At 35.8% G+C, this 24608-nt stretch overlaps 1 protein-coding gene across 1 annotated transcript; it reads right to left on the bottom strand.

The window, feature by feature from the left end:
* Window positions 1-518: 518 nt before the first annotated feature.
* On the bottom strand, window positions 519-24114 carry LOC140159667 (ovostatin-like). The gene is made up of 12 exons (XM_072183163.1): window positions 23808-24114; window positions 18422-18617; window positions 13437-13611; window positions 12273-12325; window positions 11449-11635; window positions 9862-9946; window positions 7457-7568; window positions 6251-6380; window positions 5749-5858; window positions 4168-4338; window positions 1674-1898; window positions 519-671 (listed from the first exon to the last, which is right to left on the bottom strand). Exons 1-12 carry the CDS (start codon window positions 23903-23905, stop codon window positions 519-521), a joined length of 1695 nt encoding a protein of 564 aa, XP_072039264.1. The 5' UTR covers window positions 23906-24114.
* Between the last annotated feature and the right edge of the window lie 494 nt (window positions 24115-24608).

A 24608-nucleotide genomic window follows, 5' to 3' on the forward strand; every position in this document is an offset into this window, starting at 1 on the left:
CCGTTAGCAGGCACATGTGGTTTTTACCCAGAATTGCAATTATGACACTACTTAATCCATGATAATAAAAGTGTCCAACTCGCCAAGGTCATGACCATCTAAAAGAACATTGTGATATGTAAGGATAAGGTTACCTGCTCAAATCCTATTATAAACATTTAATAATTGTTGGTATTTAGTTCATTGGTGTAGCTGCCGGGGGTGGGGGTGGGGGGGCAATTGCCCCCTGGCAAAAATTGCCTCTTTGGGCCCCCGCCACCTAGTGCAAGGAAAAAAGAGGACAAAGGAAAAAAGAGAGAGGGGAGAGAGGGAGAGGAGGGGAAGAGAGATATTGGAATCCAAACGATATGCAATACGATACGATTATTATCAATAAGCCTGGAAAAATTGTCTATTAGGGCCCCCCCCCCTAGTTTGAGCCCCCGCCCCATACAGGCTTGCCCCCCCTGGAAAAAAATCCCAGCTACGCCGCTGATTTAGTTCCTGCATAAACCTGCCAGTTGACCAGGCCAACGATGTTAGACCTTTAATACTGCGAATCCTTTACCTGTGTGCTGTTCGTGGTCTGCCTTTGGAATAGGTAGGTAAGATCCCCGATGTCGGAAACCATCGTAATCCTCTGGTAAGATGTATACTTCAGTTGACCGTATGATATTGCCGCGTGACATAAACTAAAGAAAAGAATACAAAATATATTGACGGAAAACCAAGAACCAGCATTCAAAAACATGGTCATCATGATCATCCGAATCCTAACCCTAACCCTAAAACCTAACTCTGACCTTGCCCTGGACCGACGATTTTAGCGCCATCTATATGATTCTGAGCCTCCTCTAAGCGCGCATTTCAACATGAAAGATTGCAAATTATCGCATGCTCCGCGCAGTTGTTTACAATACAAAAGCCAAAACTATCCAGGACATGGTACAAGTGACCTTGGCTTTTTTGCTGAGCTAGGCTACGTATATAAAGTCTGTCCACTCTGAAGTAGAGAGTAACAACACGCGCGTATACAGGGCGTAAACAGTTCGCAGTGCTGCGTCTCTGCTGCAGGTATGCGTGCCTTCAAAGTCGGCACAATGTGTGCGTCCGCGTCGGTACTTTGTACTTCAGAGTAGACTGACTGTAGTTTACACAATTCTATATGCTCCTCAACTTAGTTTTTGTGGTTATCCACAATATCCGGGCCAAATATAATACATAAGTTTGAGAATCGCTGTTTTCATCCACAAAACAAACTTTACTAACCTCTTCTCAAAAATAAATTAATTGCACTTTTAGACACTTTTATTACATACCAAAATACAATAATGTTGCACAAAGTTTATTGAGGCAGGGGTTGATTCTGTGAATATTTAACACACACAAAGAGTAAAGACGAATCAAATAGCCGACCCGGTGAAAAAAACCATGCCACAGCAAAACTCAAATTTAGCTACCTCCTAACCATGGTAACCAGGCCCGTACGCAGGATTTTTTAGGGGGGTGCTGATGTTGAAAAAGTGGACTTTTTTTACAAGGGAGGGGGCGATTTTGTGAAAAGTGGACTTTCTTCCCCAAATTTGGACCTTTTTTGACCAAAAAACCCTGAAATTTTGGGACTTTTTGTATACTTTTCGCACCCACCGCACCCCCCTGCGTACGGGCCTGATGGTAACCAATATAATACTTACCATCACGTGAAAGTTAATTCCTTGATGCTCTGGTTTTTGAGTTACGAAATATATTGTAATGGTTTGAAGCGACTTGATTTTCACTCGCTCTGTGATTGGTAGAATTTGTATGAAACTTCCACTCGGTGAGTATTGCGGTAATGCGGTGAATGACGCCTCCGGAGGTACCACCGGTATGGAGTCTTTAAGTCGACAGGCGCCGGTAGGCTTGTAGCCAGTTCGAGCCTGAAAAAGAATTAATAAGTGTTTGTCACATAGTGGGTTTCATCATTTAATCATAAACATGTTAACACTCCAGGTACCGTGGCCGCTCCTACCTTGGGGGGCTGAAGAAAATTTTCAATTTTGCCGCCTCTTCCTCAACAGCCCGAAAAGGTTGAGCCAATTTTTTTTATGGTGGTTTGAAAAAGTGAAGAGCAAAAAAAAAAGGATTATAGGCGCTAGCGCCCTAAAAGCAACACATTTTGATGTATAGTACCATTTTTCACAATTTTTTTAATGCTTTTTCACATTTTTTCCGCCCTTTTTTCTTTACTAATTCTTTTTGCCGCCCCTTCTTCTTCCGCCGCCCCTTTGTTTTGGCCGCCCCCTGCTTTTATCCCGGGGGGCTTGCGCCCCCAAAGCCCCCCCTAAAAAACCGCGCATGTTGTGAATACGTAGATGCTATCATCTGCCACACCTATTTTTGACACTCATTCCAAAAACAAATATTTACTTGTATTTTGTTTGCGATAAGCATAAAGAAAAACAACCACCCACTTCCCTATAGCAGGAGACCCAGCACAGCGTCATCATCATATATCTTCGTGTCAAAAATTGCCGTGATAGTACGGCGAGTCCACTCTTTCTTCAAAAGCTACGCATGGCGATTTTGTTCGAGATAGGTCGAGCGACTCAGGCTAAGCATATCAATTACACGATATGAGATACCGCAGTGTTTCCATTCATACACGTTTATGCAATCTGTGCATGCTCAGTACTCCATATGGTGTTGCCATTACAAGAAAATTTGATTTGTTGTCAGGTAAAACGCAGGATTTGTTTCCAATACACTAACTGGAAATGCAATACACTAATATAAGCGGGGATTGCTCTTTGCTGTGGATATATTTTACTGCATTTTCACCATAAAGATTTTAAATCGTGCATCAAAATTGTGATATATTAAACTGTTTGAGAATATTATTTATGAAAAGAACGAAATGAAAGCCCATTCAGCTAACACCACGGTGCTGTAGACTTGCTATAGAATATTAAATCACAAATCTATAACACAATACAGCACAGTGAATCGTTATAAAACTTTCTTTATCTGCGTCAATAATAGAATATTGATTTAAATGGATTTGAATACATGAGTTTGTACACTCGTCACTGAGCGATCTAAAGATCGGTTTCTAGCCAATCAGATAGGACTCCTTTTCTTGTGTTCGGAAAGGCGATGCCTCTTATTAGTGAAATACCAATCGCCCGTCGCTCACCAACGGAGTATTAGGACGTGATTCATTTCAGGGAAAAAGTATTTATTTAGACGCTGTCGACACTGTGCCCAGGTTCATAATATTGTAATTTTATGGTCAATCAGGTCAAAGGCTTTGGTGAAAGGAAAAGTGTAATAATAATGTCAACATTTTCTTTTGAAACAATATGATTGAAGACGTATAATGAAAGACAGAGATAAAAATAATTAATCGCGTCTGACGTCATCTGTCAATCAAACTCGAGCACGGTTTGTTTACAAGTGTCGTGATGATGATTTGCTGAACACGGCGGTATAACCGGGCGCCTTATTGTTAATTAGGAACCTTCCCTTGTTTTCTGATCATGCCATACGTACAAGAGGTCCCATTCTTTGGAATTCTTTAGATAAAAATCTGAAAGCTTTAAAATCTGTCAAACATTTCCGCAATGAATTAAAAAAAACCTTATTTCTCAATATAATTAATATTTTCCGTGAGCACGTCCCCGTCCCTTGTCTTGTCTTTTGGTTATGTTTGGTAAAGTTGCTTTTTTTTTGCTAATTTCATTTGATTTTAGAGAAAGGCTAACCGTCAGGCCTTTTTGGTCTTCCAGCCTTTTCCTCCATATGTATCGTGTTTGTATGTTTTTTTGATGTAATGTAATGTAAAGTAATGATTTTTATGGAAATAAAAATGAATGAATGAATGAATGAAAAAGATCATCTGGATGATCTATGCATGACTGAACAAGCTCTAGGCCATTATGTTTATATCATGAACATAGGGATTACCCCACTCTCCACTATATAGTGTTCGCTTCATTTACTTACGTCATCAGCCTCGAACTTTACCAACACAATTTCTCTTTTTTTTTCAGGAGAAATACGCATACAAAAATTTCAACGAGTGTCAACTTTTAATGTAATAATGCAATTTTTGCAATAGATATGCACTTTAAAGAAAACCTAACTCCCAACACTGAACAACAACATTTCTTTATTTTTATTTTTCCAAATTAAAACAAATTTGCTTACCATTAGTGTAAGTGTCTTTAATTCATACATGATTTCGTCAATAGTAAAGTAAATAATGCCCTCTTCATTCGGATAGAGAATATCTTCATATATACTATATGCATTGCCAACACCCGTGAGTCTGACAGGCATTCTGTCTGCAGGGGTTTCATCCGGGTTACGAATGACAATCTGAAAAACAAATGATTATAGCTTATAAATTATGTTTGTTAATTTATGTCTGCTAATATAGTAATTCTAAGTCTAATTTACAATTTTTTCATAAAAATATAATATTGAGTAGCAAAGATAATTGTGTTGAGTTGGCCTTGTGTCATTTCTCTTGGTAATTTTCGATTGATTTGATTAACTGTTTATGATGTTGAACATAATTAATACTGGCACGAAGGAGCAATAGCTATCGCTAATAAAATTTCAACTTGACCATTGTTGTTTTACCAAACCATTCTTTGATAATTCAAACAGGAAATGTCTTTAAAAAGACAACGCCATGGATGGAATTCATGTTTCATAATTTTACATTGACAAGTACTTGGAATACTAGTCGAAACAATACTCACGACTTAAGCTTTCGCCGTCTGTGCTGAATACTTAATCACTTGTGACTTGGTCCACTGCCTTTTCAGCGAGACTATTTTCTTCCCGGAAGATGTCAACAAGAGGTATCTTGGTGGACCAAGTCACTTGTGATCAAGCCGTCAGCACAGACAACGAAAGCTGAAGTCGTGAATACTTTTTCAATGGATTTGACAAGCTGAAATGTTTGGACCATTTTAATCAACAATCCTATAAATGCATTATTTCTAACATAATATGCATAATCTTCCAGCTCCACCAATTGTGTATTTTAATACACAATTGGAGGCAGAAGATTATGTTTAAATAAATAATTAAAATTGTGTAATTGTGCAAAAAGGAATTAGTAGGTGTAATCTTGTTTCATAATTCATACGGGGATTTATTATGCAAAATAATTCAAAATTATCCAATTTCAGATTAAAATTTAAACTTAAGGGGGTACTACACCCCTGACCAATTTTGTTCCTATTTTTGCATTTTTCTCAAAAACTATAGCACATTGGTGACAAGTAAGATATCTATATTATAGGGGCAAAGACTACAACTACTGTACTGAAAATTCAGCAACTCAAAGCAAGTAGTTATTGATTTATTGATCAAATATTGGTTTTCCCTCATTTTTTAATGTAACTCCACAACTATTGTCTGTGCTGAAACAAAATTTCCAGTGCAGTAGTTGTAGTCCTTGCCCCTATAATATACTTATCTTACTTGTCCCCAATGCGCTATAATTTTTGAGAAAAATGCAAAAATAGGCACACAATTTGGCAGGGGTGTAGTACCCCCTTAACGAATATTAATATACAAACAATTCAACGGTTTTGAATACGTATTTGAGACTTTGTGAACCCTTTTCTCCTTTTACATTAATGATTATGCAGACTTTATTCTGGACAAAATTACAATGATTACTGCTGAATTTGTTAGGAAATATAATATGTTACTATGCTATACACCTTCAAAACTAAATCTTGTAAATTTATATTTTCTTTTAATGCTTACCCTTCCGTGGTAAGGTAGCCCTGGTTTGTAGACCGGTGATGCGTCGAATAACATCGTAAAAGGCTCCTTTGCTATGATTGTTTCTTTATCAACTTCTTTTATCGTAACACCTTATTAAAGGAATCAGTTAATATAAATATAATTGTTTTAAATAGTGTATATATTAATAGTAGCCTACTATACGAAGTAATAATAATAATAATAATAATAATAATAATAATAATAATAATAATAATAATAATAATAATAATAGTAGTAAGAGTAGTAAGAATACTACTACTAATAATATCATTAATGATAATAATATTTATAATACTAACACTAATACTAACAATGATAATAATAATAAAATATTAATAATAATAATATTTTTTTAAATCGTCACACATAAACAAATTAAAATAATTCTGATAAAATAAATGCCCAAATCGATACATTTAATCAATCAATTGCTCATATTATCCTACACAACATCATCACGGTAATCGATATAATATCGCACCTGTCGCCGCATCTGTATAGATGATAGATATTCGCAACCGGGCGTCGTCGGCTAATGTATATTTTTCTGAACACAATTCAAGGTGTTCAAGATCAACATGGGCATCGAAGCAACCAACCAACCCCGTATCCTACGTTAAAAATAAAATGGAAGAATAAAATACATACAATAGATATCATGAAGTATTTACGATATAAAGGATCGGATTGCTAAAAAAACACACATAAATAAACAAACAGCATTAAGAGTAAGCAAACAAAGCAATAAACAAACAAAACACAGAATCAGAATTTTTTTGAGTATTAAATAGTATTTTGGTTTCAGATACTACTAAGTATATATTGTTTGCTTTTCGATCAACTCAAACTAATATATTTGGTTGAAAGATGGTAAAGCGATAAGTATACAAAAAAAACCCAGCAAACAAGAAATAAAACCAGATAAGTTAAATTAATTCACACAAATAAAGTTTCTACTCACAAAAAATTTCGAGTCACATCCGTGATGAAACTCTTCTTCATATTATACTATTTTTAGACATAATTCCTCCCTCCCCGAATTATGTTGTATTTGTCGGGATCTTTGCGTTTATGATTTTGTTCCCATACATATTAATTTTGATCATGTTTATGCACTTTTCCTTTTTTATTTTTTTATAACATATTCCATATGTTTAGCGTTTTTGGATTGGAAGGTATTCAACCACTGCCTGCGATAGGGAACAGAATAACGTGTAAGTCAGAAATTGGTCTGTATAATTATTTATAAATTTAGGTTAATAAATGGGTATCACTTGTTAGGAGTGAAATTGTACAAAATAATGCACGCGTACTGAGATGTTCATGTGTCTAATGCACGAGCCCCGAAGGGGGGAGGGCATTAGACGCATCGACATCTCAGTACAATTCAAAGTGTATTACTTTGTAAAATTACTCGAGCAACAAGTGAATAAGCATTTATTAATCTATTTCATACACGAGAAAAAAGTTTTTGCAATTTTACAAAATGTTGGAAAATGCAAGTAAATATAAATGTATCAACCCGCAAGTAAAATGAACGCGTCCGAAAGCATTGCGAGTACTACGCAGAGTGCGCGCCCGTGCAATTGTACAATAATAATGGCTGGTAATTTACTAACGTTCTCACTATCTTGGAGTGTATGAAATTATATTATTTTGAATGATAAAATAAGATGCAGACACAGACCTCTTCCTTGAATGTTAAAACTGGTCTCTTCTTTTTCGAAGGAACGTGGCCTTTATTTATCACGCTAATTTTGACTTCTATAGAGCCTGGCACTGCTTGACCCATTGGATACCTGAAATGATAAGCATGTACATCCGATAAATGTTAATCAAGACATAACATTGCATTTTTCACACAATGTTCGTTTTTTCACTCAAATACAGCATGTCTCCAAAAAAATTGTGCAAGTAAAAAGCGCCCTCTGTGGCAATTAGAAAATACCGTTGTGACATAATGCTTACATCAACGTCAAGGGCATAGTCTTAGCTCTCAAATGCCGTTTAGTCTGTTCAATTTCCTTGTTTTAATCTCGAGATATGCTTACTTAACAACGAAAGGGTAAAATCACAATTGTGCCAATTTTACTAGGGAAGAAGGCTGTACATGTAAATCAATGATAGCATCAAGTTGATCAAGAGTTACTTCGTGAAATCAAAAGAATGCATCCCGGAATGCATCAATTACACAACAATACAAAATTGTTTTTAGTGTTTTATCATGATAAAAGGTATAATGATTCTCTGTTTCCACTTACGACAAATTAAACGATAAATAAATATTTCACATTCTGCTGTAAAATTAAATACATGTGCATGTCAATGATTTTACCATGGTAAATACTGTTGTTAAAAGACAAACAAATATTGCACACTTATAGGTTCATGAACTTTGACAAGTTCGTGAAATTTAACAAATTAATGAAATTAGACAAAATAATGCACGCACGCTGGTGTTAATGCGTCTAATGCACGAGCCCCGAAGGCAGGTGTGCATTAGACGCATCAACATCAGCTGTCATTGATTTACATGTACAGCCCTATTCCCTAATAAAAGTGGCACAATTGTGATTTTACCCTTTCGTTGTTAACTAAAAATATCTCGAGATTAAAAAGAGCAAATTGAACAGAACAAACGGTACTTGAGAGCTAAGACTGTGCCCTTGACGTTGATGTAAGCATCATATCACAACCGTATTTTCTAATTGCCAAAGAGGGCGCTTTTGACTTGCACAATTTTCTTTGAGACAGGCTGTAGTACATCATGTAGTTGGTCAGTTGCCTGATGAAGTCTGGTGGTTCCAGACGCAACGTAGCAATAGTTGCAAAAAGTAAGTTCCAGTATTAGATTTAATTCTAAAACTCTGTTTGAAACACAGAATTAAAACCAGAGAACCAGGACTCGACCGCCATCTTGATACAGACATGGAGCAAAAATTGGGGGTATTCGGTTTCCCTCGGAATGCGCTCGAGGCATTCGTTTTCATGCACGCGCGCCATGGATGATGGGCGCGTTTGAGAGACGCACTTTATGCGACCTGTACGCGAGTACCAAGACGCTTGAGATGAGACGCAGAATTGTTTTCGTTCGTCTCCGCGCACCGTCGGCAAGGACCCGAATACCCCAAATTTTCTCCCCATAGCTGACGGCGCGATTGTACGTGGCGGTATAGGGAGTCCCGGTTCTCCTTCTCTAATTCTGTGGTTTGAAACTACTGGATGACTAAGAACATTCACTCATAAATCGGACCACTCTTTCTAAATAAGTTAAACAGGCTTTCTTACCAGAATAAAATAATGTTTTCTCAGACACATAAATAATTTATGTTAATTTAGCTTGATAAAACTTTTTAAAATGTGTTTATGTTAAACTGATGATAAAAGTATTTTAAAACTTAAGGGAAGGGGTATGAACGTTTGGACAGTATTTATTGTGGGACATTAGAGCACATCAGATATATCGAATTGCATTCTGAATACGAAGAATGTCCTTCTGATATCAAATAATTTTGATTTTTTAAATTCGCAATGTAATACACATTTTATGGCAAATCATTAAAAATTGATATTTTTGATATTTAACAGTACTTGAAGTAAACTTTATAAATCTGATTATTTATACTTAAAGTGTATGTAGGTGGGATGAAAAGCCGACGATCAATTGAAAATTTTGACCTTTCGTATTGAAGATATGGATTTTTTTCCCAAAACACACAAACAAAATAGGTCTTTGGGGGAAAAAAAATCCATATCTTCAATATAAAAGGTCAAAATTTTCAATTGATCGTCGGCTTTTCCTTCCAGCTACATACACTTTAAGAATATATCATTAGATTTATAAAATTTATTTCGAGGACTGTTATATCAAAAATTTGAAAAATATCAAATTTTAATAATTTGTCATAAAATTTGTATTATATCGTGAATTTCAAAAAATGACCCACAAAAAACACTGTCGAAACGCCATAAACGCTCATTCTAGATCCCTTAAAAGTGTTATGTTTTTAACGAAATGGTGTGTTTAATAGATGTGTTAAATAATATTAATATAAGAGCGAAGTAAAATATGTATTGTTTATTATATAATACCTGGCACATATTTTCAACTTCATCCTTGTCCTGTCTACATATATGTATGGTGGTTTCTCAATTACAATTCCAAAGCGAGGAAGCTCTGCAATGAAAGAATTCAAACACTTTTAAACTTGACTGTTAACAGACACAAACTTCAATTATCAATGTGTGACACGCATTCCTTTTTTTTTTGATAAACAATTCATACGTTTCCATGCATGAAACCATTTAAAATCTATGACGAAACACATCACATCTCCAGTGACTGCCCTGCCCAGAGAAAAAAGCAGTTTTCTCATGGATAGCTGAGCTGTTGAATCAGAGAAGGAATGATGAATTTTCTATTGTCAGGTCAGAGAGATTAGGGAATGATAAATTAAACTGGTCTACTACAGCATGTACAGTAGACTAAGATGCCTTTTGCTCTCTCTACTTCAGTGTAAAGTTGCGTATGACTAACTGTTCTTGTTTAAAGTTGATGCCTAACATGTTGAGAGGTCAAACATGACAGGTGCCCCTTGAGCCATAAAAGAAATATGAGGTCAAAGGTTATACAGGGGTCAAAACTCAATATTAAATAATTTACTTAATAATTTACTTAATATTCCCCAGGTTACAAGGATCCAACCTACGACCAATCAGTCTGGAGTTATTAGCAAAAAGGTCAAAGGTTGAAATTTGGGCTCAACATGGGTCAAACACAGAAAATTTACCTGATTTTGATCAGAATGGTCTCAAAATGTTTTTTCTTGTTATAATAATTCAGAAAAAGAACAGTTTTTAATTTATATGCAATATTTCATTACCTAGTTAACGCGGGAAAATACCTCAACATCAATTGGACTCAATGGACAGTAACTCATTTCGCTGTGTTACCATGGAAACGAAACATCGTTTTCAGTGCAAACTATTTCAATTCTGAATGATCATAACATGACAAACATTTTGAGCAAAATTTGGCAACTTTTCTGTGTTTGAACCCCGTGGAGCTCAAATTTCGACCTTTGACCTTTTTGCCAATAACACCTGACTGATTAGTCGTATGTAGGTCAAACTATATATTTTCTGAATTCTTGTGACCTGAGGAATATTTTGGAATAGGTTTAACCAAATAGGAACAATTTTGAGTTTTGACCCCTGGGTAAACTTTGACCCCGGATTTCTCGGAAAGCTCAAGGGTGCCCATTGAGCATCCGTTATTTTCTTATTATAAACACCTCAGATATCAATATTAAAGCAAAAAATGTTAGTCATACCTGACTTTACACAAGCAAGTTCTATCCGACTAATTCGTCAGAAGAAGGTTGTGATGGGCTTTTCCTTTTGGTGACCTTTGGTGACCTTTGTTACCGTAGGTCGAATAAGGGCATCATAAGACGGTCTACTGCCTGAATACAATACAGTTTTGTTGATTTGTTTCTTGATATGGAATCCAGTCAAAATGATCCAATATTTTGCTGGTACAAAAACTTAAGCAGATACATGTTCACAACATTTCTATATCATTTCAAGTCGGTTCATATTTTCTTATTTAAACTATGAAAATTAATGAAAAATGTACACAACATCAATCTGGTTTTTTTTTCAACTCTGTACACTTACCATACTTTTCCACCTGGAATGGTAATTCATATGACTGTCCATGGTGCATTATCGTGATTATCCATTGGCCAAGTGGAGGTTCTTTGGAGAGAGGCATTTCCTTTTCAATCAGCCCCTCTGTGCCCACCACATCTTTCCACTCAATGATAGGAACCTTATTAGGATCCTCTATTTGCATCCGTTGCACCTAGATATTGAAGTAAAATTAACGATTACTTAATTTCTAGACACAACACACCTATAAAATCTATTTTAAATGAAGGCTTTGATCTCTTTAAAAAAATTTACCCTTTTATCTTTTTTCTGCCCACTCTACAAATGTTGCTCTTTTATTTCAATTTCTTGAAATTTCTTCCATTGGAATACCTTCATGATACCCTTCACACTACAACAAAAGGAAACGTCGCTATCCGAGCACATAAAAGCTTACACCCAACAAAATATTAATAACATACAATATGCACAATATAATCTCGTTGGTACTTAAATCATTTTTGACAGAGTATGCCGCCAGAGCCTCACAATTTTACCCATTTCTACTTTTTTTTTTAAATAACTTTTTGTTCTTTAATGGAAATTTTGTCAAATCATGGATCCATGAAAAAGGAGATTTTCTGCACCCCCAATTTTGAGGCTTTCGAAATATTTTGCAATTCATGCCAAAAGATTTTCTTTAAAAACCTACCCACATGTCTATTGATTTGTTGTGAAAAACATACATTAAGCCGCGTTCCCGATGGCAATATTGCATGCAAAACTGTTTGTATTTTAAATTTGTGTAAGAAAAAGAACAGTTTATGATAATATAAGGGAGTTTAAAATACCGGTGTTGTATCCGGACGAAGATCCGTCTTTAATGTGAGCACTCTGAATTTGACTGAAAGGAAAAAATATATGAATAATGAGTAACCATGGTAACGATCGAAGTACGTAATTACACGAAATGATACACTCAGAACGCTAGCCACTGGAAGGACTAGTGGGTTATCTAGATTGGGTTGGGTTGGAATCAATTGGGTATTGATTTGATTACATCTCTTGTATTTGTCACTAGATAGACACAAACACAGAACACCTTGGAAGAATATTACACTAGGCCGTTTCAAGTTATGAGTTTCAGGATTGGTTTTGGTTTTGGTCACGTGGTTTCCTATTATCCTGCCTAAGCTCTTGACTGACGTTATTACTGATACTTTTGTCTGTACTCTTTGTTAGAAACTTAAAACTTGTAGAAAGCAGTTTTGGTTTTCATTTCAGTTTGTTACATAATTGTGTGACCGCAGAATACCTTGGTTTGAAGTTACCGTGATCTAAGTATACAAAAGAAGTGTTTAAATTTCGCAATGCATATATTAACGAGCAGAGAAATCGAACAAGTCAATCTACATTTGCAAGCGTATAGGTTTAGATGGCCAAATAATTTTTAATATAGACCATCGAAATATTTCCACCGAGCTAACAAAAGAATAGACACTCAAGTGATGTAATACACATCTATTAATATGCATATCGCACGCAGGGGGATCGATCGATTGAAGCTATATGACTTCAAATATAGGCTAGTTGACTTTTATTCAACTTATTTATTGCTCGAAAGAAATGAGAGCAGAGAAGAAAAAGGGAAGGTGAGAAAGTGGGTGGGTGGGTGGGTGTTTGGGGGTTGGGGAGAGAGAAAGAGAAACAGAGAAGAGAGAGAGAGGGGATTGGAAGAGGGAAGAGAAGGCAGAGGGAGAGGAGAGCTCGAGAGTGGAGTGGAATAGTTTGTAGAGGAAGGAAGATATTGAGTGTAAGGGGAGAGGCGAGGGGAGAGAAGGAGAGGATAAGAGGAGAGTAGGTTATATAGGTTAGGGGAGATGGGAGCCTAGGTATAAAGAGGTATGGGTTGTGCTTTCAGGGAACAATAAACTAATTCATAATCAAATCATCTCCACCATCATGCATTGTCAAAACAAGTGGAATATTGAACAAATGGAAGTCTACCGACTTACCTGTTTCGCCGGCGATGTATACTGGTTTATCTGTCTCAATGAAAGTTTCAGCAACACATGCGTCGATGCGGATCCTCTTCTCCACAGTGACTTCAAAATCGTCACATTGAAGATCTAGTCTTCTCGCTAGAAGTTGTAATACCACCACTCTACGACTACCATATATGCGCGGTATCTAGAAATTAAGCAGTACGTAAGTATACTCTGTTATAAAATGGTTGTTTAAAATTTTACACAAGGGGCCCAGCAGACAAAAAACGACATAACTCGCAGAACATTAGAAAAGGTTGTCAGAAAACGTTTAAATGTCGGATTATACCACAGAATTAGAGAAGGAGAACCGGGACTCCCTATACCGCCACGTACAATCGCGCCGTCAGCTATGGGGAGAAAATTGGGGGTATTCGGGTCCTTGCCGACGGTGCGCGGAGACGAACGAAAACAATTCTGCGTCTCATCTGAAGCGTCTTGGTACTCGCGTGCAGGTCGCATCAAGTTCGTCTCTCAAATGCGCCCATCATCCATGCCGCGCTTGCATGACAATGAATGCCTCGAGCGCATTCCGAGGGAAACCGAATACCCCCAATTTTTGCTCCATGCCTGTATCAAGATGGCGGTCGAGTCCTAAAACAACGTGGTCAAAATGTTAACCCTTCTATGTGGTCACTTTTATTTGACGTGGTTCATTTCAAGCATTTCCTGTTTGTATGCATCATATTAAAATGACCCCTAAAATGGTCATTTTAAAATGACCCTTAGAGTAGTCATTGTTTGGCCCCAAAGGGGGTCTATTTCTTTATCGGCCCCATTTTAGCATCATTATTAATCAAAGAAATTTTTGACCCCAAAAGGGTTATTTTTAAAAAGAGATTCGACCGATTTATATTGGCATTTTAACCACGATGGGGATCATTTAAACCTCATTTTGTGGTCAAATTGTTGACCAGGTTTGTGGAGTTAAATTCGACCCTTTTTTAATCGGTGCATAGTTGATTCATGTAACTGGCTCAAAAAATACCTTCTCGGGGTCCAATGTTTTTTGACCTCGTAGTTTGAAGTGTGTATAAAGGGTATATAAATGGTATAAAACGTTTTCATAACATTCAAAAACATTTTCTGGTAACTTACTGCAAATATCTGAACATAATTTATGTTAACATGTTATTTAAGTGTTTTAGCCAAACCAACACCCAAAATACAACCCGAATAAAACGTTTTGTGTTTGCTGGGGGTTGTTGACTTCATAAAAAAATACTATTAAAAAATTACACAACTGTTTGAAATTTAACAAATTGAAATTTTTTGGTAACAAGTTACGAAAGTTATGAAGTAATTCGATTTATATAATAGTCATTGTTTAAATTCGAAAACCAACATTCTACATGTTCTAAGAGTGTAATATCATAGAAAACATAAATAGTCGATTTTTTGTATTGTGGGTGATGTAAGAATTCAGATAAGAAAGCGGAAAAAGTGAAAAGAACACACACACAAAAATTGACTCGACTTTATATGAAATAATGCCGATAGATTTTAGCATATGCAGTATTTTCTGCTGCTCTGGAAGCATACTCGTCATTCATAGTATTGTGTCCGTAAGTAAACGAATTAAAAACAAAAGAAAAATTCATTTGACTAGGAAACACAAAAAAATTAATTTAGAAAATAGTAATTTCTTAATCTACTATATAAGCTTTGTTTCAATAAAATCAGTGGTCTACACGGGAAGATATGGTGAATTGTGTAAAGTAGTCCTAAAACATGGGCCACTTTCGTGTAGCAAAAGTGACTGAATTGAGTTGAATCATGAACCATCTGGTAGGTGCTCTAACGATGGGTAATTTTAAATAATGGGGTATTTGAAGTAGTATTTTAATTGATAAGTTTGAAATAAATGTCATATTATTTATTTACTAATGTCATTTAATTAAAAAAAACATGAAAACCCTCTGCTTTTTGTTCATTTTACAGTTTTACACGGTACAAACTTGATGTGCGAAATGGGCAAAAAGTAGCTCAACTTATACAATAATTGTTCATAGCGTTTGAAACTGAACTAGGAAAGACACCAAGTAAAGTTTTTGTGTTAGCCAAGATGTTACTGATGCCACTGAATATAACATTTGCCATCATCTCTTTTATTTTTTTTCTAAGAAGCGAAATTGCAATTGTATAATTTTTTATGTTACAGTCTGTATTGCCAACAGATTTAATCATCTAGAATACATCAATCTACTGCATATGCTTTGGAAAGCAAAATCATCATTAATGGTATTGCAGAACTAGGAATTTCTATTTTGCCTTCCAATTTGTATCACGTATTGTATGATCACTGTCAAAAGATTTGTATGCTTGACAACTATGCCATCATTTGTATGAATAATAATGAAAAGCTGATTAAATTATGGAATAGTTACCATTACCAGTTTTTAAACATCGACTATTTTTGTAGTTTTAGCTTATGAGTTCAAAGTCATAATCTCAACAATCATTTTGGGCATGTATTAAAATCAACTTGAACCACTCAAAATGCTCGATATTTTCCTGACAATTTCATTTGATTAGGAAATATTGCCAGCAGATTTGATCATCTAGAGTACAATATTCAACTGTAACAATAAAAAATATGCAATTGCAATTTCGCTCTTTAGAAAAAAAAAGAGATCTTGGCAACAATGTTTTATGCAGTGGAATTAATAACATCTTTGCTAATAGAAAAATTTTACTTCGTTTCTTCACTAGTTTGGGGTCAAACGCTATTCGCTACTTGCATGGTAAATAAAGTTATGATATCTATTTAAAATTAAAATACCACTTTGTTTAAAATTACCCATCTTAAGAGCGCCAACCAGATGAATCATGATTCAACTCAATTCTGTCACTTTCGCTGCACAAAGACACGAAAGTGGCCCATGTTTTAGGACTACTTTACACAATTGGTCATATCTTCGCTTGTGGACCACCGACTTTATTGAAACAAAGCTTATATAGCAGCGTAAGAAATGACCATGACCAAGTAAAACTCAATGCAATCAATAAGTGACATGTTTGCCTAATACTATTGTCTAAATTGTCTAAATTGTCTAGATTGTCTAGATTGGTTTGTTACAACCTGTATGCTTTGCAAAATAAAATCATCATTAATAATCCCAGTGGGCACAACTGACGTTGAAATCACGTTGAAATCACGTTGAAATTTCGACGTCAAAATCAATTTCGCCGTTGAAATCAGGTTGAAATCACGTTGTATTTGCAAATGGACCTCAACCTGATGGACTTCAACCTGATTTCAACCCGATTTCAACCTAGAGGTTAGTTGAAATCAGGTTGAAATTTCAACGTTGTATCAACGTTGAAATTTCAACCCGATTTCAACTAAAACGTCTAGGTTGAAATCAGGTTAGGTTGAAACTTCGACGTTGTATCAACGTTGATTCAACGTCGAAATCCTAACCTGTGCCCACTGGGAATGGTATCAGAATATTGCAGAGCAGTATGCATAGTTTGTGTCACGTTTTGTATGATCACTATGAAAAGAGTTTCATATGCTTGTAAACCATGCCATCATTTGTATAAGGGGCTATTCCACTTGAAATCCATACACGTACACCCCCTATGGAAGAACCTTAATCGCCTCCACAGGGATGTATATTTCAAATGGAGTCTCCCATTTAGGCAACCTCATTTGAAATCAATGAAGAGCTGGTTAAATCATGGGATCCTTATCATTTTCATCCAGATTGTAGAAGAGAAGAAGAAGACGGACAAGAGGACGAAGGAGAAGAAGAATAATAAAAGAGGAAGACACGAGGACGAAAAGAAGAATATTAATTAATTAATTAATTTAATTAATGGTATCGCACAATTATAGCTCGTTCGTGATTGTTATCACTTTCAAGAAATGAAAACACAGTGAAATGAAAGTAAATAAATTAAAAATTTATTATTTTTAGTAGTTTTAGTTACTTTCATTATATCATTTAACACTCTGAGCACTACCTGCCGATCTAACATTTCCTCTGATTGGTCAATTACATTATTTTCCCTTAAATCACCAATCAGAATGAGCTTTGCAAATAATTCAACCAAATTTTTTTGCGTGGTGAAATTATTCTAACAATGTTGCTGATTGGGCCAATTGATAATGAAAACTTCTTTTTGACCAATCGGCAGTTAGTTCTCATGGGGTTAAAGTATTTTCTCCCAAGCTACCACTCACATGTTGATATTGAGAGAGTAATAAATTACGAGGGTGTCTTAATGCATTGTCGTTGAAAGATTTCATACGAAAACAACATAATCGTATTTCACGTAAACAACAATACTATAATGTGTGATATAACAAAACGCTTATTGCCCAAAGACATAGGATCTCCGTTACCCCTAAATTTGTGCGAGAGGGGACGTCCCCCTGAAAATCATAATAAAAGATAAAATAAAGCAATAATTGCCTCGTGCATCTACCTTTTCAGCACGAAAAACACCGTGTTTTGGGCCCAAAATAGGGCAGAATTGCACAATTTTGCTTGCTTCGTGGGTTCTGGCTCACCAAATAGCAAAACACACATTCATTACCTTCTTTAGGGGTCTAAGATAGTCGGGAACAAAGTATGCTCGTCTCCCACTACCCAAAGAAGGACAACAATATATGTTTTTTTCCTATAGACGAATCCAACGAGCCACGTCACGGTCAGGATTTGGTCGGCCATATTTGGTTCCCCGCATGCACCAAACAGATGTTGTGAGTGCCTAATTGAGTGGATTAAACCCGCTTAAAATTCGATGTTAAGATTATTTTGTGTTGTAAACTGTCATCATTCTTTTGTCTACGTGTAACACGGGTGATAGAATGCAGTTTAAAATACCCTTCAAGGCCGCATTATTTCACATTTTAGGTGAGATAGCTGGGTCCCCGTCGCGGCTATGGCTGCCATTGAGGAGTAGGAATGCATGAAATTGGATTCTTCTATTATATTAGTACTTACTCTAAGTTCCATACAAGCACACGGTGTACCGATAAACCGGATAGGTGTTTGTACAAGAATGTCATCTGGACCATCCAGGATTACAACCATCATCTCTACTGGTCTTGTCATATTGGTTAGTGTGATGAAGACAGTCTCAATCGTATCCGCGCACATGATTTTGGGCGCCATGGCCAAAAAGCCGATGTTGAAGGCACTAAATATATGAAACGAAATGCAGAAGAAAATAAAATCATATATTTGAGAGAGTATAATGTATAAACTGGAGCCATGGATTTCGTTAAGCCAAATTTTATATTATTGGTGGTTTTTTTTTATGTCGAGCATATCTTGGCATTAACAGCTGAAATCTAGGAGATAGCGCTGACGAAACTTCGGCACAAGTGACCTGGTGAACGAAGTGGGTCGCCGTAGATAGCTGGACGGGGCAATCTTTACAGGACAGTCATGTGTAGCCAACAATCGGGCTTATTACCCTGATCGGAACCAAGTGTATAACTAGGTCTTTTATCAAGGGTCATCTGCCCCGCCTTACCAGATGAGCCACGGGGAGAGCGGATAATATTTGGGGGGGGTCCTGCGGATAATTGAACCCGGGACCTCTCGCACCAAAGGCAAAGACCTTAATCAGTGTAACACGCTGCTTCATTGGTGTTGTTGGGAGATTTACGAATAGCATAATTCCATTTTTTGTGAGAATTTTAAAATGTTCACCGTGATTGGATTGGGTTGGATTCAATATGTTTTGAAACTTTGCAATGTTTTATAATTGTTATGCCCTGTTTCAAATACAGGTAATAGTTGTACTAGTATGTCTTGTATGCAGTTATCGGAGCGCATTATCGGACACATAAAATTAAAGAAAAGAAAAACAAACAAACAAGTAAGTCAATAAAATAATGATCATGTTGATATGAGACCGTTTATGTACATTAAGGTGGTACTACACCCCTGTGGTAAATTTGTGACTATTTTTGCATTTTTCTCAAAAAATAATAACACACTGGTAACAAAAGTTATATAGTTGTATATTATTGGGGCATATTATATAGTTTATAGTATAGTATATAAAAAAAATTTATGATAGGAAATAAGGTACATCGGTACCTTATTTCTTATAATAAATAACGAACCGCTGGTCTTGGGTCACTGAAATTCCAGTGCAGTAATTGGATTCCTTGCCCCTATAAGCCCCTATAATATATACATAACTTTTGTTATTACTGTGTTATTAGTTTTTGAGAAAAATGCAAAAATAGACACAAATTTATCGAGGGGTGTAGTACCCCCTTTATAAAAACAAAACAAAACAAAAAAAACCAAACCAGCAGAGCAACACTTTTAAGTTGCACATGTTAATGACTAAGGCTTGTACACTGAAGGTATGGGGAGGGATAATAATTCATTAACACTAAAATATGAAGATGTTTATATTATTAATGATACGTGATAATTTAAAAGTGTACTTTAAGGGCTGGGGTCTGAACGTTTGGACAGTATTTATTGTGGGACATTAGAGCACATAAGACATATCGAATTTCATTCTGAATACGAAGAATGTCCTTCTGATATCAAATAATTTTGATTTTTTGAAATTCGCAATGTAATACACATTTTTAACCGTACGCGAAATAAACTTTATAAATCTGATGAGTTATACTTAAAGTGTATGTAGGTGGGATGAAAAGCCGACGATCAATTGAAAATTTTGACCTTTCGTATTGAAGATATGATTTTTTTCCCAAAACACCAAAACAAATTAGGTCTTTTTGGGAAAAAAAAATCCATATCTTCAATATGAAAGGTCAAAATTTTCAATTGATAGTCGGCTTTTTCCCAACTACATACACTTTAAAATATATCATTAGATTTATAAAATTTACTTCGAGGACTGTTATATATCAAAAATGTGAAAATATCAAATTTTAATTTTTGTCATAAAATTTGTATTATATCGTGAATTTCAAAAATGAAAATTATTTGATATCAGAAAGACATTCTTCGTATTCAGAATGCAATTCGATAGGTCTGAGGTGCTCTCATGTCCCACAAAAAATGCTCAAAACGCTTCCAGTTCCCTTAAACGTTCGTGTGTTAATAATTAACATTAACGGTATTTTTTCACTCGTTTTGCTGCCAAGTAAACTCCTTACACCTTCACTTTACACGCCCGCCTATAACAATGTCATTGAAACATGAATGGGTGTGAACTGATGTATTTTGCCTTAGTGACATTCTTTATTAAAGACATTTCAACAATTTAATACAACGATTCATTTCAATTTTATCCATTTATAAACTAAACCGCTTTATGTTGAATTTTGATATTTTTTGTGTCACCTTGTAGTCAAAATATCATTAACTATTTCCAGCGTATGTTTTACTTCATTATTCAAATTTAATTTTTCTGGCTCTTGGTCTTGACTCTGTGGAATACTTTACATTATGAAGTAATAAAATATCAAGCGTAATCGAATTTGTATTTTTTGTTGTTGTTGAAAAAGTCGGATGTTTCGGGGAACAATCATATTGATACAGCCTGTATTCCTGGTATACCTACAGAAGATGGCTGACCTTAATAAAAATCCCTTTAAAAGGGAATACCCAGGCCGTACGGAGGTCACATGACTGCACAACCCCCTCCCCCGGACAGCCCCACCTTAGCTCAACATAGCTGCAAAGAGGTAGGCAGTGTATGCAGTAAGCCTATATAAAACACAGGTCTTCTGATCAGTCAAGAAGGTGGTGATTCAACCAAAGAACTAGTACTCCACAACTGAGCTATGATTGCTGAATAGGCCTAAGTATATGAACTACCTGTATGCTACTAGCCATACTGGTACTACATGTAGCCCTCTGACTGCAGTCAGAGAACATCAGTCCCCATTATGCCAATATGTTTGTATATAAAGGTATATATATGAATGTATGTGGTGTTACTATGCTATAGAACATTTGGCTCAGAAGTCACAGCTAGGATATCAATTTAAAGTAAATGATTTGGTACATGAAGATCAATCAAAACTAATTATGAACTTGTGACGGCCAGATTTAGTGACCTTCTCTGTCAAACATTGCACAGATTCTCATGTTGAGTATCTGTGATTTTTGTGAGTGAGAATGTTTCACTGGCAAATGCTTAATCAATACTTAATTATTTTGATAAAAGTAGGCCTATATCAAACAGTCTAAGTGGAATAACTTGCATGATGGGAGCAGGAGGATTTTTTACAATTAATTTAGTGTCCGATTATAATAGGTTCCTTCTAATGGTTCCTTCTAATTCAGTCTGTGATGAGAACAAAAATGCAATTCAAATCATAGATGTTTAAGAAGTGTGACCTCAGACCAGCCAGCCAGCTAGCCAAGTTCATGAATTAGTGGCCATGGCCATTCACCGGTCAACTTTCATATTGCAACATCATCCCTATATGTCAAAAAATAACTTCATAGGCTACAGAACAGCTGTAGGAATAATTGTCATGGGGACTTGAATGAGGTTAATATTCCACCCATTCCCTGGGTAAAGTCAAGCTCTACTGAATATAGTTTTATGAATTTTGTCATGGGGAGTGAGGTTAGTTTTTAGTAGCCTGCAGATCCATTAGATACTCTGCATTATCCTGTAAAATAATTTTAATGAGGACGAAGCAAATGCATTTGGCTACTTCGTTTCAAAGTAGCCAATTTGGGTTCAAAGGACAAGGTCTAAACTGAATGTAATATCACCCAGGGCTGAAGCCTGGGTGAAAAAAAAAAGAAGCGCAGTGATTTATAGTGGGCAACACACAGGCACAACGCCTAGACGTTGATCCACAAGCAATCAAGCAGGGACTTTGCTGCTTCAAGAGCGCACACCCTAGACATTCCACAAATTACATTCACAACCAGGATCAGCTCGTTTCGTGCGTGTTTATAGAACGAGACAATTAGCAGTAAGTTCCTTGTCCAGGGGAATTTCAAGCTAACTCAAATTTTCCATGAGAACGTACTAGGCACCACCAGGGTTCGAACCCGCAACCTCTCGCACCATAGTCGAACGCCTTATCGATTGAGCTAACTTGACTGCAAACAAAACACAGCCAACCTCTATTTGTTTTGAAATTAAAACGTTCTTCTTTTATAAGCTATATAAATATTTAGAATCAAGTTTAAAATGGCTGTCTTTTTTTTTCTGTTGGTAATATTTCACTCTTTTGAGAGTCCACAATCTGTCACGTTTCTCATATAGAGTAACATTGATCACGTCATAACCGAGACATTCCTCTTCAAATGAAATAATCACTCCAAATGTGAGGGTCTGTAATATCATTCTGTTCACTCATTTACAGTGAAATTTAGCACTCCCAAAAGACTGGACTTTTATGAAGTTAAAGATAGTAAAGCATCATAGAATGTGACATTTTCGAATTTTAGACGACGTATCTTTTATTCCAAACATCCCATTCTATTTTATTAATTCATTCAAAATTTTGACTGCATTACTTTGTCTAAATTTTGAAATATTATTGAGTTATTGGATTTATAGTATTTATTGGATGAAAAAAACCCCCAATTATCACCACTTACTCGGGAATCCGGTCATTTTGTAGCTGAAGTTTCTGCGCTCCTACCAAAGTACCCGATATACCGAACAACAGTATCCCCGCAAATACAACACTCCTCATGCTCCTAACTCTATACTAGGGGTACCACAGAGGCCCTCTCAATTCCGTGCAATTTAACCCGTTCTCGTCTCTTTATCCTTTTTTCTCTTCTATTTTTTCGCTTTCTCTTCTCGATTCTCTCCTTTCCCCATTTTTCTTGGGGGGGCAACGTGCCCCGTATCCGCGCAAAGTGCGATATATCGTAGCAGCGGAATAAATGTAAATGGCTTCGAACAAATTGAAAAGGCGCTAATGTTGACATTTATCTTTAAGTAATTTCTATTCTTTACATTCAAAACTTTTAAAACGTTCTTCTTTTAAGGAGCTATATAAATAATGAAAATCAAGTTTTAAATAGCCGTCTTTCTTTTTCTGTTGGTGATATTTCACTCTTTTGAGAGTCTGCAATCTAACTGTCACAATTCTCATAATAGAGTGAATTTGATCACTCCATAACCGAGACATTCCTCTTCAAATGAAATAATCACTCCAAATGTGAGGGTCTGTAATATCATTCTGTTCACTCATTTTGAAATTTAGCACTCCAAAAAGACTGGACTTTTATGAAGTCAAAGATAGTAAAGCATCGTAGAATGTGTCATTCTCGAATTTTAGACGTTTGTTGTATTCCAAACATCCCATTTTATTTCATTAATTCATTTAAATTTTGCGTGATTATTGAAATATTGGATTTATTGTATTTATTGGATGAAATAAAACTTTAAAAAATCACCACTTACTCGGAAATCCGGTCATCTTGTAGCAGTAGTTTCTGTGCTCCTACCAAAGTACCCGATAAACCGAGCAACAGTATCCCCGCAAATACAACACTCCTCATGCTCCTAACTCTATACTTGTTGGTCGGTAAGGGGTACCACAGAGGTAAGTACCTCTCGCTCTCTCCTCCGCTTGCCCGTCACTCCTTGCTTAAAGTATTGCTCTTACACGAAGGATAAAAGGTATTCCTAAGATATTTTCTCCCAATTTAAAATTGATGTGTCGTCCGCCATAAGTGGCTGGGATTTGCGTAATAAAATTTTAGTTATCAATTAATTGCCACCTCACAAATTTAAAATTGATTTAATTTAGCCTCAATTGAAATATATATTACGTGCGACAATATCATCAGGGTGACAAACAAGACAATAAAACATTCGTATCTACTGAGGCAAAGTTTTGTGAAACTCTACATTATAGACATGTGATGTTTATAAAAGCCACATGGCCTGAAATTTTGTGGGTATGATTTGTTTTAAACAGAGGATAATGATATTGATTAAAATCGATGAAAGGTCAAACTATAACATATTTTGTATAATACTCATTATTGAAACGCATGCAAGATAATTGCTCCAAAATGAAAAATTTAATAAATAAATGTATAAATAAATATAAAAATAAAGAGTGTAAAGAACACAATATGTCACACAAGAAGTAAGCTGCCAAAAAGTATCCGACTTTGTTTGTAACTTCACCGTTTAGTTTGAGCTACAACTAAAAATTCACCGTTTTATTTACTTTAATTATAATTCCTAGCAAAT

This window comes from Amphiura filiformis, chromosome 8, assembly GCF_039555335.1.
Source record: "Amphiura filiformis chromosome 8, Afil_fr2py, whole genome shotgun sequence".
NCBI classification, from domain to species: Eukaryota; Metazoa; Echinodermata; class Ophiuroidea; order Amphilepidida; family Amphiuridae; genus Amphiura; species Amphiura filiformis.

Coding starts and splice junctions, on each gene's coding strand:
- LOC140159667 (XM_072183163.1), bottom strand. CDS start 23,905: ATGAGGAGTGTTGTATTTGCGGGGATACTGTTGCTCGGTTTATCGGGT. Junction 6,381..7,456: donor TTTTAACATTCAAGGAAGAG/GTCTGTGTCTGC, acceptor TTTTTAACGTAG/GATACGGGGTTGGTTGGTTG. Junction 1,899..4,167: donor TAAAGACACTTACACTAATG/GTAAGCAAATTT, acceptor ATTCTTTTTCAG/GCTCGAACTGGCTACAAGCC.